The sequence below is a fragment of the Madurella fahalii genome (assembly GCF_045866475.1).
Source record: "Madurella fahalii IFM 68171 DNA, scaffold_6, whole genome shotgun sequence".
Lineage (NCBI taxonomy): Eukaryota > Fungi > Ascomycota > Sordariomycetes > Sordariales > Madurella > Madurella fahalii.
The window spans coordinates 2,007,700-2,024,879 of NW_027263976.1; the positions used below are offsets into that span (position 1 = coordinate 2,007,700).

The 17,180-nt window shown below is 57.0% G+C and overlaps 4 protein-coding genes across 4 annotated transcripts; 2 read left to right on the forward strand and 2 right to left on the reverse strand.

Moving 5' to 3' along the window:
• Window positions 1-4,439: 4,439 nt before the first annotated feature.
• Window positions 4,440-7,139, forward strand: MFIFM68171_10624 (uncharacterized protein; the record flags this gene model as incomplete). Its single annotated transcript, XM_071066043.1, has 2 exons — window positions 4,440-4,537; window positions 4,712-7,139. 2 exons carry the CDS (start codon window positions 4,440-4,442, stop codon window positions 7,137-7,139), a joined length of 2,526 nt encoding a protein of 841 aa, XP_070922144.1.
• Window positions 7,140-7,736: 597 nt separating this feature from the next.
• Window positions 7,737-8,682, forward strand: MFIFM68171_10625 (uncharacterized protein; the record flags this gene model as incomplete). Its single annotated transcript, XM_071066044.1, has 4 exons — window positions 7,737-7,893; window positions 7,978-8,080; window positions 8,277-8,435; window positions 8,520-8,682. 4 exons carry the CDS (start codon window positions 7,737-7,739, stop codon window positions 8,680-8,682), a joined length of 582 nt encoding a protein of 193 aa, XP_070922145.1.
• Window positions 8,683-8,960: 278 nt separating this feature from the next.
• On the reverse strand, window positions 8,961-10,611 carry MFIFM68171_10626 (uncharacterized protein; the record flags this gene model as incomplete). The annotated part of the gene is made up of 2 exons (XM_071066045.1): window positions 8,961-10,069; window positions 10,236-10,611. The coding sequence occupies 2 exons, from the start codon at window positions 10,609-10,611 to the stop codon at window positions 8,961-8,963; spliced, it is 1,485 nt and encodes a 494-aa protein (XP_070922146.1).
• Window positions 10,612-14,182: 3,571 nt separating this feature from the next.
• On the reverse strand, window positions 14,183-16,562 carry FKH2 (transcription factor; the record flags this gene model as incomplete). Its single annotated transcript, XM_071066046.1, has 4 exons — window positions 14,183-14,282; window positions 14,353-15,170; window positions 15,296-16,303; window positions 16,458-16,562. The coding sequence occupies 4 exons, from the start codon at window positions 16,560-16,562 to the stop codon at window positions 14,183-14,185; spliced, it is 2,031 nt and encodes a 676-aa protein (XP_070922147.1).
• Between the last annotated feature and the right edge of the window lie 618 nt (window positions 16,563-17,180).

Consider the following 17,180-nt stretch of genomic DNA (forward strand, 5'->3'; position numbering starts at 1 on the left):
GGCGGCCACTCGGATGACGACTGCGGAGCTTGGGCGGCAAAGTCCGTGCACGCTCAGGCACGCTAGATCGGCCCAAAGCTGTTGACTCTTCCCGATTGCCAGTGGAACCTTCCAACGCATTCCACCAACTTGGAAAGTGCTGACACAAGCGGGAATGCAAACAATCAGAGTTGGAAAAACTGTATCTCGATTCGGCAGCATTGGAAACGATAATCGAGGAGTGGCTTCCAGGCTTATGATTGCTCGGTTCTTGCCACTTCTTGCCCGTTGGTTGTGGCGCCGTAGTTGCTGTAGCCACTCATCGCTCAGTGGGGTGTGTTTCGAACACGACAGAGTTGAAAGCTGGCGGTCAGAAGCTGTTCTAGCGCCAGTTGCTTTGCCTTAACCAAGGCGGACTTGGCGACGCCGAGTTCTCATCAATCGTGGTGTCAGAGCGGTTTTTGACCATTCCCGTACCAAGTTCTGGTCTAGAAATTTGAACCCGTAGATTCTCGCAAGACACAACGGATCCGGATCTAGGAGGTGAGGTTGACTGAATCGTAGACAAGACTCTATCCACGCACCATCAGCAAGTCTATACGCCTAACGCGGGCCACGGTTGGCTAAGGATGATTTCCATCATGCCAGCTTCCCACGCAATCATTGGCTCTTTGCCTTGGCTTCTTGGTCAATGTATAGGCCGGTCTAAGCCTTTGACAACTGGGAGATTGGTGCCAGGGCGTTATATAAAGAAGCTTCAGAGCAAGTAGCCTACCTCAATGACCGAGTATCTGAACAAAACATCTCTTCTCGAGTTTCAGAGTCGAGCGCTGGAAGCAGTGGCATATCCCCTCCGAACAAACTCTCTTGTCAACACTGGCTACAACACACAAGGTGTGGATGCGGTGGGCCTGGCGACTTAACAGCTTGCAGGTTGCTGCACAAGCCGACTATGACAGCGAGGTACATAATTTGTTGGGGATATTAGCAGGAGATCCGGGCTCGAGGCCGTCGTCGTCCGGCGTTTCTGGATACAACATGATGGTTCGGGGCACGGTCTACAGTCAGCTTTGGCGTGTCGCCTCGGCTGGGCCCAATCAGCTGGGAGGTCGTCTGTGGCCCGAAGTGAGCCTCATTGTTATATGTGCATGGCAGAAATCTCTCGCCCCCGCCAAGCCACGGGTCCGGGAGACCAGCCTCGGACCCTGTAGCACATCGGGCTCACTGTTGGTTGCCTTATGAAGGGAAGGATGCTCCGCATGTACCTCCGATATATTTTGAGCCGTAGGCAACACATCTTTCGGGGCTAGCCACACCCACTTGCGGTCCCAAGATACACTATAACTCTTGCCTCCGGTCCTCTGGGTCGGCGTAACACCCATTGTGCCTGGTTCCACGGCCCTGGACTTGGAACGTACCTGGCAGACGGAAAGAACGGCACTACTAAACATCCCTCACTGGTTGATTCTGCACCAAGGCTAGGCTCCCAACAGGATAGCGGCTGCACGACTCCCACTGAAACCTTTTAGGTAGGGTCTAGTCCGGCGCAAAAAGCCTGGCAACTTAATTCCGGTTATTTCCATGCTTTCTTCTCCGCAAGGCTGGGCTAACGAGCTTTAAACGGACACCTTGGGATGGGAATAGCTGCAGGGACGGTCAGAAAAAAGGGGCCCGAGGACAGAGAGAACCCATCATTGCGCAGGAGGATTGGCCATCATCATCTCGCCCAGAAATGACGCCCAGTCACCCAGCCATCCTTGGACGGCTTGCAGAACTAGGGGCGCTTGCTGACCTCCTGGGTTGCTAGGCTCTATACTTAGTGCGACGCAACTCCATGGTGATCTCTGGAAATAGAGCGCCTGTTTATTTGATACAGAACGAATAACCCCTTTGGTACTGCTAAGGGGTTAACAGACTCTCCAAGACAACTTCCCGCTCCCGGCCCATTGGCGAGAGAGCGACAGACCCCGGTACGGTCTGGATGATGTCAGTTAGCAAAGATCTGGTTATGGAACGGCATTTCGTACCTGGTATGTGCAGCACAGGGCGCCGGCTACATTTGCTGATCAGCCATTGTCTTTCCCGTCCACGTTACACCAGCGGCGCTTCTCTCGGCTTGCCCGGCGGACAGCGTCACCAAAGCGCAAGGGAGGACAACGTCTTGAATTCTTTGGTGAGGTAATGCCACGCGAGAGAAAGAGCATATTAACACGGGTGGGGCTTCTAGACTAAAATTGTTGTGGGTGGTCAGTTTCCTGGGAACTCAATTCGAGGCCGATTGCTGAGTCCGAGCTGGCCAATCACATTGAGTTAACCCCCTCTCAACGCAACGTTGAATCGGGCAATGCTCTACCGCAGAGTGGCACACTGCCAATTCAGTGGGAATGTGCGTATTAGTGCTTAGGAACATGGCATCTAAGCCCAAACCCTGCCCTAGGTTGACTCAACAAGTATGCTTCTCCAAAGAATCTCTGTTGGAGGCGAGGGACATTTCTCGAGTTCAAAAGCTTGTCGAGTCCGCGGATTCTGTGGGGTGATTCAGGGCAAGGCGTGGTTGCAGCATCGATAAAGTCAACAAACCGACAGGTCGTGGGACAGCTGCTGACTGATAAGTTAGTCAATGCAAGGCCACGTTGACTTGGTCCCTGATCAAGGTATCGGACATGAGACGTTTGCTATCCCCGATTACAAATCCCCCGTGATTCCGTGTCTTGAACGGAAGGGCGGCGGAGTGTGCCAGGAAACCTGTGGGTCAAGCGCCGCGGCAGTCTCTATCGTGATTGGTTACGAGCTTCGTTCTTGGCTGCCATGCAGCCTGCACGAACTGCGCAAATGTGGCTGACGACGACTTATGGGTGTGCAGGAGCAGGCATGGCCGTCCAGGGGCTTAGGCATCAGCAAGTCCTCTCGAGGCCAGAGAGACACTAATGTTCTAAGTTGTGACGCCCGCGTGAAGGTGAATGGGTGCCGACGATTCACGGTTGTGTCCCGGTTCCCTGGGTTTTTATTGTCGTAGGGTGCCCAATGAGCCAGCTCAGGGCTACTCGACTTGGGGGCGGGACTGTCGGGACCGAGTGACCCCGGCAAAGGATCTAAGCTTCCGGCCTGAACGAAGAAGGTCTAGATCCAAGAGTCCAGGTTCTAGACAGTACATGTACCTGGCACCCAACATGGCCCAGTGTGTATGTAGAAGCCGCAGTCGATACAGCGATGAGATCGGCTTTGCAGGATAAGGTATTTTGCAAGCCATGCACGGAAACAGGGCGCAGACCTCCGTTACCGTTTTCCTCTTCACCGCACATCCGAATCCCCTGCAGTTTCAATGGCGTGTTTAAGCAGGTGCCTAGAATGGGGTGAAGCCTGTACACTACTTCCGGTGTTTTGATTGCCAATCCTCTTTGCAACGGCAGACCCCCTGTCCCGCCTTCCCCAGACCTCTAGTGGGTTCATGCCCCACAGGCAGGTGCAGTTCTCCCGTTCACAGGGCTGAGAAGGACTGAGAAAGTTCTCATGCCGGGGGGTGAGTGGAAAGAGGGTGACGCAGAACACAAACAAGAAACATCTTGGCGGGAAGGATCGGGAGCAGCAACAACTGCTTTTGGGCAGTCGTAGCTCCGATCGCCGAAATGTGGCCAAACTACGGGTCCTATTTGGCTGCATTTAGAACCAACCAATTTGATCAAGACCAAACGTTGTCCAAGCCGTGTCCAAGCCGTATCGGTCGTTCCGTCATCTCGTCTCTCCCGCGAGCCCCCTGCCCTTCACGTGGGAGATGCGAGGGGCGGGACCAGTAAGCGTTCTCACGACCGCTGTTGCGGGGTCGGCACGCAACTTGTGATGGGGCCAGAAGAGACTAGGAAAAACTGCAGATAAGCTTAGGAGTTGCGCTTGTACTACCCAGGGCGGCACAGAATTGTTTACTCCCGGGTGGGTCGCGGCGTTAAAGCATCCAACCCTTGCCTCCGTGGGACCGAGCTTGCCACGGCATGGATCCTATGTCCCTGTGCGGCGCCTTCCCGCTGTAAAGGTACCTGTTAGGCAACTGCTTGGCAGTCCCGCGTTTCCCGGGGCGTAGACGCTTCCCTGGGGAAGGACCCAGGGCTGGCGGAGCGGGTGAGCATGGTGAGATCCTTGATCCCATTCTAACGAATGATTCGCGCCCAGTGCCACGACTCAATTTCAGGGCAGTGGTCGTCTGAAAGGGGGCCTAGGGCAATGCTTATATCATATATAGGAAAAGCTGACCGCACCTCGCCGTCCCACGCGAACTCCCTTCCTCGGATTTGAACGTAGCCCTGCGACAGACCCCTCACTCCGGACCCGCTCGGAAGAGACGAAAGCGAAAAAAAAAAAGGGAAGAGCGAGAGAGAGAGAAGAAAAAAGAGGATCCGACCGAGGGTGTGGAAGCGGAGCGGAGCAACACAACACAGCAGCAGGCCCGGAAAAGAAACACCGCAAATATGGGGCCCGGCTCGGTCTCGCCCATATCAACTAGTCGACCCCCCCACTCTGGGAGGAAAGGGTCAAAGAAGGTCAGGACAGGCTGCATAACATGCAAGTAAGTACCGGCTCTCTTTGTTGCCAATTGGCATTTCTTCCGCTACCTCTCTCCGGCAGCGGCTCTCCCCGCGAACGGCTCTGAACCGCCGCGGGCTGTGCTGGTTGGAGGCTCGGTAGCAAACGTCACCTTGACCCCGCCGCTAACCTCGGACTCTCTTGGGGTGTCGGACAGGATCCGCAAGGTCAAGTGCGATGAAGCAAAACCGTTCTGTATGCGCTGCACCAAGACGGGCCGCAGTTGTGATGGATACCTGGACGCTAAGACCATGGCACAACGACGGCGCCGGTCCGGAGCGCCTGTCGGCCACGGTGCAGGAGCGCCTCAAGCGCCCTTGACACTGCTCTACGAGTGGGCGTCATCGGACGAAAGGCGGGCCTTCCACTTCTTCCAGCACGTCACGGCACCCTGCCTGTCTGGAGACCTCGACGGCGCCTTCTGGCGTGTGCTGGTGCTCCAGATATGCCAGTCGGAGCCGGCCGTACGGCACGCCGTGCTCGCTGTCAGCAGCCTCCACGAAGCCATGGTGCAGGCCGCCATGATGACAACCTACGTGGATATCGAAGGCCGGAGCTCGTTCGCCCTCTACCAGTACAACCAAGCCATCGCATGTCTCCTAAATCAGATGCGCACCGTCGACGCCAGGCCCTTGGTCCCCCTTCTGACGTGTGTGCTCTTCGTGTGCATCGAGCTCATGCAGAGCAAGGACAGGGATTCTCTCATTCACCTTGACCAAGGCCGGCAGATCCTCAGCCAGCTGGGCCGCAAGGCGTCGGCACGGAACCCCGAGATTGATCTCATCAAGCAACACCTCGTCCCCATGTACACGCGGCTGAGCTTGACTTCGTTGATGTTTGGCGCCGACCCCGTGGCAATCCCGGCGCCGCTCAAGACCCTGACCGAGGTGCCCATGCTGTTCGAGACGATCGATGAGGTCCGCTACGCGCTCTACGACTTTATGGACGAGTGCCTCCGGTTCGCCAAGAAGTCGCACACAGCCAAGATCGGCGAGATCCCTCCCGACGACTTGCGGGTGTTTGAGAACGAGCAAGACTACCTGCTGAGGAAACTCGCCAAGTTCAACGTCGCCTTCTCCCTCTACCGATCGGCAAAGGCCCGCGAGTCGCCACCAGGCTCCATCGCCCTGATACAGATTCACGTGCACACAACCTTCATCTGGGTCTCAACCGCGCTCAACCAGCACGAGACCGTCTTTGACGATTATGTTGACACCTTCTCCGCCATCATCCCACTCGCCACCGAGTTCATGGACACACTCGCGGCCGCTCCAGCGAGTCGGGAACAGCTCAATCCCGGCAAACCAGGAGGCTCTGCGCTATCAGCCGACACTAGGCGCCTCTCGGCCATGTTTAGCTTCGAGATGCACATTATCGCCCCGCTCTACTTCGTCGCCGCCAAGTGCAGGCACCCGGTGATCCGACGAGCAGCATTGAACCTCCTACGGCGCAACCCGGCGCGACGGGAGAACCTGTGGCGGGCCAACGTCATGGCTGCCATCGCGGAAAGGACGATGCGGGTTGAAGAGAAGCACCTGCGTCCTCCACCCACGGAGAGCCGGCCTCAATCACGGTCTGCCTCGCCACCCGAGCTACCAGAGCCATTCCCTTACTCTCTCGGCTCTGGGGATGCTTGGGGTTCGGGTCTCTCGGATCTTCCTTTCCCAAATAGCTTCCTCCGAGCCGACCCGGGACAGCCAGCAATAGCTGTGAACGACCGGCACTCATTAGGTAGGAGCTTCGATGGCAGCCAATATCCGCCGGTGACATCTTCCTGTTCCGCTTCCTCGGTTACCACGGGCAGCGTGGACGCCGCAAGTACTGACAATCTGGGCGGCGCCCTCTCCAGCCACATGCCCATCGACCCGACCCTCTTCTTCGATTCGGTCGAGGTGTCATCCACAGCGCACTCGTTCAGCGTGGCACCATCGACGGCATCCTCATTAGACGACCTCGGTGCTCCTGCGTCGTCGACGGGCCCTTATGTTGGCGGGACCATTACCGTGGCCGTGACCTCTGCAGAGCAGCAGCCGCCCCAGCTGTGGGGCCGCGTCTCCTCGTCTCAACCGCCACCAGGCATCGCGCTTGAGCCACCGACGCCCATGGATGGTTCCCCGTTTAACATGTCGTTGCCTCTCCCGCCATCTCATCCGCATTCCCAGCCACACTCGCGAGCTCATTCGCGACAAGCATCGCTAGGCTCGCCGTCTGTAAGGTCGGACGGGGGATCACCACCTCTTCATGATGCATTGGGAATGGGCGGCCTTGAGATGGAGATGGACATGGGGATAGAGACGTTGGGCAACCTCCACCATTATCACCAGCAGCAACAGGGTGGCGTGGACCTTGGGGGACTAGCTCGCGGGCTAGGCCTGGGGCTGAACATCTTCGGCCAGATGAGCCCGACGGCGACCGTCTCGCGCAGCAGCGATGCGCCATTTGACGTGCCTGAGCGGTTCCGCGTGCACGAGTCGATCATTGGGCCGGATAAGGACGATGGGCCGAGTTGGGTAATGATGTTTAGGAAGTTGGGAGGATTGGATGCCGACTGGGATGTGTCGCTTGAATATGTTGCTGTTTCATGAATACATGGGTAATGGGGCTGTAAATTAGGTAAATTAGGTATATTGGGTACATTGAGTACATAGGGCTTTACTGTCTTTCTGAAGGGGTTCGGGTGGCGATTTATCTGGGATATATAGGGCTAGGTGACATAACAAGATAGATACCCGGTTGACTGGTGCTACGGGAGAGCAATCGTCCAAAACCGAATACTCCAATGTTTATTGATACGACGTTTGCGTCGAAGCGCTTGGGCGACTTTCAGACTTGCAATGTGATTACAGAACTGCGAAAAGGTGAACGCTCCCCGGTTTCAAGCTTGATCTTGTGTATTCAGTAGGGCTCAAAGCGGCAGGCGGGCCACTTACACGCCTTATCAATTACGCGAGGGGAGGAGCGCCCAGGCTCAAGGAGGCATGACATCAAGCGCCAACCTATAGCGAGCACCTGACGGTCGCCTTCAGCCTACACTAGAGCTTTGCTTACAACCCATCCTGACTGCAATAGAAATCCGGAATACTGATATTTGCTTTTCTGCCTGATCCAACCGGCAAGTTCACGTCAGCGAATCCGAATATCTTCTCTCAGTTGACGTCCATATCCAACCAGGCTCCCAGCCAATGGCCTCCTCCCAGTTGCAGGCGCCACCACCCCCAGCGAAGCAAGTGGCGCCAATCCCGCAACCCGGCGACCGCGCACCGCCGTTAGGGGATGATATACAGTTTCCTCGGGCCAAACCAGCGCTGGTCGTGTTTCTCCGGCACTGCGGTTGTCCTTGTGAGCCCGTCGTCTCTCGTCCTCCCAGCTTGGCGCATTAGATCCACTCACTTACAAAACCATGCGAATATCCTCGCACCACAGTCGCAGAAAAGACGTTCAAGATCCTCACCTCCCTCTCCACACGCCACCCTGAAATCGACTGCATTGCCGTGTCCCAGTCCTCTCGGCCCGACACAGACAAGTGGTACGTAAATCGATCAATCGATTCCCCTTAGTGACAGCCATCCCGGTATACAGCGGCCCAAGAGAGCCCTCTTGTCGTTCGCCGTCTGAAAGATCCCCCCCCCCCCCCCCCGAAACTACCCTCACGCCGAGTAACTAGTATGACAAAGACCGACTATGGGATGAGACCAGCTGACATGGCCCCAATCGTCGTCCAGGGTTGTCCAGGTAGGCGGCGAGTGGGAAGTGCACGTGCTCGTCGACCCCGAGCGCGACCTCTTCGCCGCGTGGGGGTTAGGGACCAGTTCGACATGGTACGCCGTGAATCCGTGGACCGTGTGGTCTGCCTTTCGGCTGGCGAGGGACGAGGGAATATGGCAAGTCCCCTCTTTCATTTCCCGCCGTCCTCTAGCGCTTCGAGAAAAAAAGGATGATGGACTGATGAAATCCCCAATTGTTAGGTCGCGGGAAGAAGAGAGCGGCAGCCGGTGGCAAATTGGCGGCGCCTTTGCTGTCGACGCCAATGGCTTCGTCAGGTGGGCGAAGCCTGCTGCTAGTGCCGACGAGGTGCCGGATTTTAAAGAGGGCCTAAAGGCTTTGGCTGAGTGGAGTGGGTTGCCGTAGTGTTTGAGTTATTGTGTTTGATTTGACCTTTTTTTCCTTTGGTCTCCCAGGCGCAAGGCGTTCGCGGGATGGGAAAGGCACTGATTGCACTAGTTTGGATGAAAGAGATCGTTCTTTGGCTAACCTTTATTGTATCCGTGCTTCATCTTTCTCCATGTCCTATGGGGTATGAATGGCTGTCTCTGTCACTCCCACATTGTCGTATAAGTCCTACTTCCACTGGTCCCCAGTCCACCTTAAAAAAAGGAGGCTATCCTCGCCGAGCTTTTCATCGCCCGCTATTGGAGTTCTCGAAATACCTCCTCTACAGCACACGCAACTCTCTCCACAATTTTGGCGACCAGCTTGCCTGTGATGTTGTACGCCGGCATAATCATGATATGATCCCCTCGCCCGCCGCCAGCACACCCCTGACCATGATACACCAGTACCCGGAAATCCCTCATCGCCGTCCTCTGCACTCGCTGGGCAACCTGCAGGTTTGGCTCAAACGGCTCCTTCGTCTCTATATCCTTGACAAACTCGACCCCCCAGAACAGCCCCTTCCCCCTGATATCTCCCACATTGGGATGCCCCCCAAGTCGCTCCCTCAACAGCCTCTCCAACAACCGTCCCTGGACCCTCACGTTGCCCAACAGCCCCTCCTTTTCTATGACCCTCTGCACCTTCAGCGCTGTCGCCGCCACGACGGGATGGTTCTGGTACGTATGGCCGTGCGTAAACGTCTTGCCCTCGCGCTCCATCAGACCCGCCACCTTCCCGCCCACCAGCAGCGCCGAAGCGGGCTGGTAGCCGCCCGCGAACCCCTTGGCGACTGTCTGGAGGTCCGGAACAACAACCATGCCATCGCCAGAATCTTCCTCCTCCGCCGCCGTTTCCCCTTGCCACGCGTGAAGCGTCCCCGTCCGGCCCATGCCGCACATGATCTCGTCCAAGACCAGCAGGGCCCCGTGGCGCGCGCAGACGGCCTGGACCGCGGCGAGGTAGCCGGGGACTGCGGGGGCGCAGCCGAGGGCAGCACCGACGACGGGCTCGAGGACGACAGCGGCCACCGTCGCGGGGCCGAGGCGCTGGAACTCGGCCTCGAGCTCGGCCGCCTTGCGTGCAACAAAGGCCGCGTCCGACTCGCCTTCGCCGTCGCCTTCGCCTTCGCCGGCCGCGAGCCGCTGCCGGTACGGGTTGCACGCGGGCACGTGGTGGAAGTGCGCCGTCGCCAGGATCGGCCCGAAGGGTCCGCGCCGCGCCGCGTGGCCCGACGCCGACAGCGAGCCCAGCGTCGTGCCGTGGTACGACTCGTGCCGCGCGATAAAGTTTGTACGGCCCGGCTGGCCTAGCCAGAGGAAGTACTCGATGGTGAGCTTGATGGCGGCCTCGATTGCTTCGGAACCTGGTTTGGGGTGGGTTAGGCAGGCAGGCAGGCAGGCAGGCAGGCAGGCAGACAGGCATGTGTGTGTGTGGAGTGGCAGGGGGGGGGGGGCGGGTTTTGTGTGATCAGTGGAGGAAGGAAGGAGGTGGGCTGTGGGCTGGCTGGCTCTCTTGCTCTCCCTTCTCACCTGAGCACATAATGTAGACTTTCTGCATCTTTCCTCTCGTGCTCCTGATGAGCCAGTCGGAGAGTTCCTGGACCGGGGCTGTCTTGAAGTGTGCGTAAGAGGCGTACGAATAATCCTTCATCTGGGCAGTCGCCGCTTTGATAATGTCCCGGCGGCCATGCCCGAGACAGGCCACACCGGCGCCGCCACAGGCATCGAGAATCCTGGGGCCATCTGCAGGGTACCAGTAGTGACCTTTGGCTCTGGCCAAGACTGGGAGGTCGTCCAGGGGAGTTTGTGGGTGGGTCAGGTCCAAACTCGTGCCCGAGATGTCGATCTCGGTCTTGTTGGCACGGCTCCGGTAGGCGGACTTGGAAGTTGAGAGAAACTGTTTCATCTTTGAGGAGCTGAGATGTTACGGGGGCATCATCGGTGAAGGGCTCGCTTGCACGATTCAGTAGGTGTAAGCGGTCTTATCTGAGGAGCTCTCTTTATACTAGGAAGCCGTCCAGTTCCTTCCTTCCAAACAAAGGGTGCAACGGCGTGCCGATGTTAACCAGATGACAACCCCCGTACCCGGAAGCCGCGTCGAGCGGGTAGGACTTGCGCTGGCCGGCTAGCGTTTTCAACCCAACCCCCCCCCCCCCCCCCGATCCGCAGCTATCCCGCAAATGCACTCGCAACCCGGTGTGAAGTGAGCACGGAGCAGGCCATTGACTAGCTACAATCGGTGTGGGAGATGTCTGCTGCAGATGTCAAGCACCCAAGCTACGTGATGCATATGTCAAGGCATCCTTGCCCATCTTCAGGTTGTACAGGGACGGATGTGTGCGGCACGGCAGAGCAGAGCTCGTGAATTGACCCCAAGCCGGCGAGATGCTGTGGTGCCACGAACAGTTCCCGGACGACTCCACTCCTACAGGGCCAGTTGCATCTTCACGCGGGCTCTTGATGTTGGTGGTCGAGGAAAGAGAGTGGGTACAGTACAAGGCCTGGGTCGGTGGCAACCGGCTGCGCGTCGTTAGATACTGCATGCCGGGTGGACGGAGTGGGCTTGCCTTGTTGAATACTTTTACCGGGTGTGGACAACGGACGGCAACGCCGCAACGTCAGGGTCAAGTTTGATCATCCCGCTCTTTGCGAATTGGGCATGCCAAGGGAGACCAAACAATCCCATTGCCAGCGTCCTCGTTCCGCTTCACCGACTGGCGGGCCAAACGAGACCGGTTAGAGCCGCTCAGACTGGCGGCGAGATGGCACCCAATAAGGTCCAGTCACACGCCCATCCGCATTGAGCCCCAGACCTCGGCGATTCCTGCCGACCGATGTATGAGTGGTGAAGCTTAGAGGCCTTTTGGCCGTTAAAGCCAGCGAGTGGCGGCCCGTCGGATGCAGGCCATCGCGACTCGCAGAGGCCATATTTAACCCTCCAAAATTCCCTGAGTTCCCGCCATATATTGACCCCTAAGATGGCGTTGTCGTCGTCGTAGTAGTAGTAGTATTGTTGTAGTTGTGGTTGTAGTTGTCGTTGATATTACCCGGATGAGTGCATGCCCGAGCCGACCCAGAGCGCCGGGTCCCGTCCTTGACGAGGGTTGAGAGCATGTTCCTGGCCCGGGTCAAACGGTCGGCAAACGTCGATAGCGAGGATGAAGAGTAAGAAAAATAAAAATAAATAAAAAATCCTTATCTGTTCTTATCTGTTCATTTCTTTCCTTTTTCCTTCTTTTTTCCTTCTTTTTCTTTTCTTTTCTTTCTTTTCCTTCTTTTTTTTCTCTTTCTTTCTTTTTCTTTCTTTCTTTTTTTTTTTTTTTTTTTAAAAAAAAAATAAAAAAATAAAACCCCCCCCAAAAAAATTCCAAAATTCCGATAAACTAAACTAGTTGTTCCACAAGGAAACGGCCCGGATCTCGTTGAACAGACAGCAGATTGGTCCAATGCATGGGCGACTGAACGGAGGATGAAAGACGATGGCGAGTTAGAAACAGAAAGGTCAGCACCTGCCTTCGAAGGAAGTCTCTCAGCTAGGCATGCATTCACCCACCCATAAGGAAACCCTAGGATCTGCGGTTGGGTCTTCAACTGCGTCTTCTACTCGGGGAACAAGCACGGCGAACTGGCGACCTCCTTAGCTGGTCTGAAACATATCGGCACGGTCAGCCCAAAGATCGCCCTCGTCGGCCCCGCACAGTCGAGTAGAGAGCTCAACCGCAGAGGAGCTCGCTATGGTATTCCCGCGGCATCCGCTGTGACAGAACCGATGGTTACGGGCCACACCGTCATGCCAACAAACACTCCAATGCCAGAGATTCTAGCTAAAAATGGAAAAAGTGCCTTCTCGAGTATCCCGTCTGCCAGGGCCTTTTCCGGCACGGGTGTGTGTGGTAGTTCGCAACGGATAGAGGAAAGAAACAGATCTGTTTACAACTCTACGGCCCCAGCGTTGGTGAATTTGGCACGAGGAGAGTAAGGATGCAGACGTGTCATTCGGTGAATTGCGTGCGTTTTGCTACGGCAGCCAATGGCCCGAGACGACGACCGCCCTCTTTCGGCCCGAGACACAATTGAAGAGAACTAGAACCCGCTCACGTCAGCCCGAAAAGGATTCTGTTGCATAACCCAAAGGTGGAAAGCGAAGAACGAAAGAACAAAAAGGGAATACACGCCGCCCTCCCCTCCCACCACACCATAATTCGCCGCAGATACAACCCGCAGATACAACCCGGCCGCACGAGGTAACGATGGCCGCTGTTTGCTCATGACGTCTTACCGAGCGTGGGCGTGGGGGTTGTTGGCCACCTCCAAACGAAATAACACCCCAAAGAGGATCTTGTTTAACCACACCAGACACAATGGACGCGCATCAGCGGGGGGGGGGGGGGGGGGGGGGTTGCGACGAGAGAGTCACAATGGAACCTCTGTCTTGCATGATGGCAAAGGGGGGCGCATCGCTTCGGGCCGTAGGGAGCGTCTTTGCCATACCCATGGCCCACGTCGAACCGCTCTCTCTATGTCTCCACCAACGGTGCGGCACCTAGATGGATTTTGTCTAGGTATAGACTGCCAATATTGCTATTCTAATCATGATTTCTCAGTCCGCTTCCTTTCCTTCCTTGTCCTCTGTTCCCTTCAGTTGGTGGGATCCACCATATCTCACCGTCTCACCATGTGGGGCTTCCGAGGCAGTCGTATGAGCACTGCAGGAAACCACCAACAAGAGACAACATTCCAACCCGAGTGAAAAAAGCCTTTCTGTCAATTTAAATCTGCTCGGTACCACGCATGTAACCCAACACCACTGCCTCATACGGACACGAATATGGTACTATGAGAAATGCTACCCCTCCACTAGGTAACAGGAGACACATAACTTCGCCAAAAAAAGGAGACACACACAACCAACCTATTAGGCAGGAGGCAAAACCATCCGCCGGCGGCCATGGGTGGTAATGAACCAGGAATAGTGATACGTATACTCATATAATGTCTCCCATGATCACATTAAACTCGTTCGTCCGTCATGACCCTTGTAAAGCACACTGCACCCCCACACCCCACCACCATCACCACCACCAACGAGAAAAGCAAACCTCGATGGTCCTGCCAACAGAGAGCGAAGATGACTGATGATAGACCGACTGACCACCTGACCCCCTGACCTCCCCAACCCACCCAGCTCGGTGTTGACAAACCAACCGGCCGACCAAACGGCCCGTTGCCCGTTTCCGGACAAACAGACCAGAAGGGAAAGGGGGAGAGAAAACGCCAAATACAGTGAAAAGACGAATCATGACTGATGATGAGAGAAGCGATGCGTCACAGGAAAGGCACACGGATCATTCCGCCGCCAAATGAGAGAGACGCTCCGAAAAGTATATACACTACGTACTGCGTCACTAAGCCGTCGGCGTCCAAGGGCCAGTCAGCCAGTCAGGTAGCTCAAAGTGCACCGCATCCAGCAGCGCATCCTAGGCGCTGCCACTGGCGGCCAGGTCTCCGTTAGCCGCAGGCTGTACCTGCTTGCCATGCCCGACGGGCGCGTGATAACTGCCGATGCTCTGGAAACCCCTATTGCCCAGAGTATTAGTTGGCTGCACCTCCTCAAGTCACGACTGAGAAAAGCGAGGATGATACGTACTTGGTCAGATCAAACCCGCCATCTTCCTCAACCACCGCCGGGCTGGGAGGGTCATCCACCGGGGGACGGCTGCTGGCCCGCGTGGGGCTCTGAACCGGTGACTTGCTCCTCCGCGGGGCTGGCGGTGGACTGCTGCTCGGAGCCGGGAGACCGCCCATTGCCTTAGACGGGCTGAGGTCGAACGAGGCGTGAGCAGGCTTCAGCGGCGTGCTGCCATAGTCGGCGTACTTCCAGAACGGCGCCGGTGAGCTGGTCGGCATGTGCTGGCTAGGTCGCTGGGCCGTGCTCGGGGGCGCAAGCTTGGGATGCACCCGGTGCGGTGCCGGCGTGACAAACGAGGCACCATCGTCTTGCAGGTACGACGACGTCAGAGTCGGTGAAGGGGGTGCGGCCTCCACGAGTCCCAGCGTGCTCGACGCGTTAGGCTTCCGCAGGCGAGGGAGGGGGCTGCCGTCCGCGCCCGTTCCGGCTTCGTCAGGGAGGGGCTTGCGCGTTGCTCGTACGGGCGTCAAGTGCGAGTCTCGGAGTGTCGAACGGGGTTGGGGCGAACCAGAGGGCGACACCTTCCGCTTGCGTGCCGATAAGGGGTCTCTTGCAGCCATATCCTTTGGTCCCGACGTGATGTAGCTCAGCTGGTTTGGCGAAGACGGGTTGGAGGAGCCACGGTGACCTCCGCGACCCCCTCGCCAGGCCGAGCGAATCATCTCCTCGCGGGATTCAGGGACGAGCTGCCATTTCATGCCCTTTCCGGGCTCATCCGTGGAACGCGCAATCTTCTCAAACGCTTTGTTCAGGGATAGGTTGTGCCGGATAGAGTTCTGAAAGGGGTTAGTATTGTGTAACAAAAAGGACTACATCGGAAAGAAAGAGAGGAAAAAGAAAAAAAAAAGGGGGGGGGAGGGTGGGGGAGGGGAGGTAAAGAAAAGAAAGAGAAAAAGCCTACCTGCCAACCGGTAACGGGTTGGTGCCTATAGTACGCATACCGTGCCTGGATATAATGATAGATGCCGGATAGGTTGAGCTTTTGTTCCGGTGTGTTCAGGATCGCCTGCGTGATCATCTGGGCATAGCTAAACTGGGGCTTGATGTGGCGGTTCTCGTCCAGACTCAGATCCACATCGCTGTTGCTCATCAACAAGGGACCTGCAGCCTGCTCAATAAGCGGCGTTTTAGTGACGGTACTGGCCCGGCCGCGAACTGACGGCGGGGTGCCCGGGCGTTTGTAGTCGGGCGGAGCCGGGGCCAAGGGCTTCTGCGCGCCTTGGTTGCGCGAGGATTTACTTGGAGAGCTTGAAAGCGCACCATCTCCCGATGGAAGCGGATGGCGCGTCGGCCGCGAGGGGGCCGAGGATGACTCCGACTTGATGCCGGCCCGCTCAAGGTACGGCTGGGCAATCTGGAGTGGGCTAAGCTCGGTAGGGAGGGCAAACATCATCTCGACGCCTCCGATTTCTATGACTTCGCCACTCCGCAGGGGACCGGCCTGGCCAGCTTTCCACAAGGTACCGTCTACCTTGAGCGAGTTTCGTCCCTTGACGAGCAACCACCACTTCTCTTGGTCGCGATTGAAGTAGATGACGGCGTGCAGGCGTGAGATGAGCTTGCTAGGGCCCAGGTCAATGTGCACGGCATCGTCGTCCGGAGGCTGGCTGCCTCGGGATTGAGCGGGCTCGGATGACCGGCCAATATTGACACTGAGCTTGGTGATGAAGTAGGTCCAATCGAGGGCGGCGATCTTTGCGTAGGCCTTGACCCCCTCCTTGTTGTACTCGTGGATGCTGTTCGCATGGTCCCTGCTGGCCTGCACCGGTATTGACGGCGCGAGCAGGTGCTGCGTCACGCGCGTGACAAGGTCGTCGTCGTCCACCACGGACTGGTCGGCCACGTGCGACGAATCGCCCTCGTCAATGGGCTCCGAGGTGTCGACTGCCTCGGCGGTCGCATCGCCATTCTATCCGAACAAAATGCTGTCAGCGACACCAAGACTTTTTGTGCGTCGGCCGCAAAGTGCACGGTTCCGGGATAAGAGGCTGCTAGGACTTTATCGCAGGCTTGGGGAGGGGAAGGGTTTGCGCGACTGAGGGGTGCAGGGCGCGAGCCCTTACCTTCTTTCTGCGCTTTGACGGGCGCGAGGGGGACGAGGATTCAGCAATGGCATCGCTGCGCAGCTCTCGACGAGCGCGTTGCGCGCGCTTTTGCGGCGTAGGCATCTCGGGGTGTCGTGGGATGCGCTGCTAGATCATCAGGTGAACGATCGGGAGGAGGGGTAGCGGACGGGTTGAGCAGCGTTTGGCGGCCGAGGCCGACGTTGGCTTGCCCGGTCGGAATGCAGGTGCCGCAGCTAAGCTGCCACTTAGATGCGACAAGGTTGATTACCGCGTGCGCAACTGCCAGACTACGCAATGGTGTGGGTTGTTGATGATGATGAGGCTCGATCGGGGCGGTGCTGCAATGACAATGGGGATCCCTTACTTGGCCGAGTCCGAAGCGAGGGCGAGACAATCGGTGCGATTTGGAGACGTGGGAGCAGTGATTTGTTTAATTGACCACACGAACGCTCCCAGGTTTTTCGCGTTCGGGACTCAAAGGCGCGCGAGGCAGGCACAGGGAGTAACACCCAATCAGATGCCCTCCTGCCCAGATTTGGTGGGGAAATGTGGGGCTGCACGTGCACCGTGTGTGCACTTTGTTCGTCATCAAACGCACCGAGACAACTGAACTTGAGAAGCAACCAGCCACCTCCAAGAGATCCCCACGCAGAGCCCAGAATTTTTTTCCCTTTTCTTCCTCTCCTTTTTCCTCTTTTTCTTTTTTAGCCGAGTACCTTA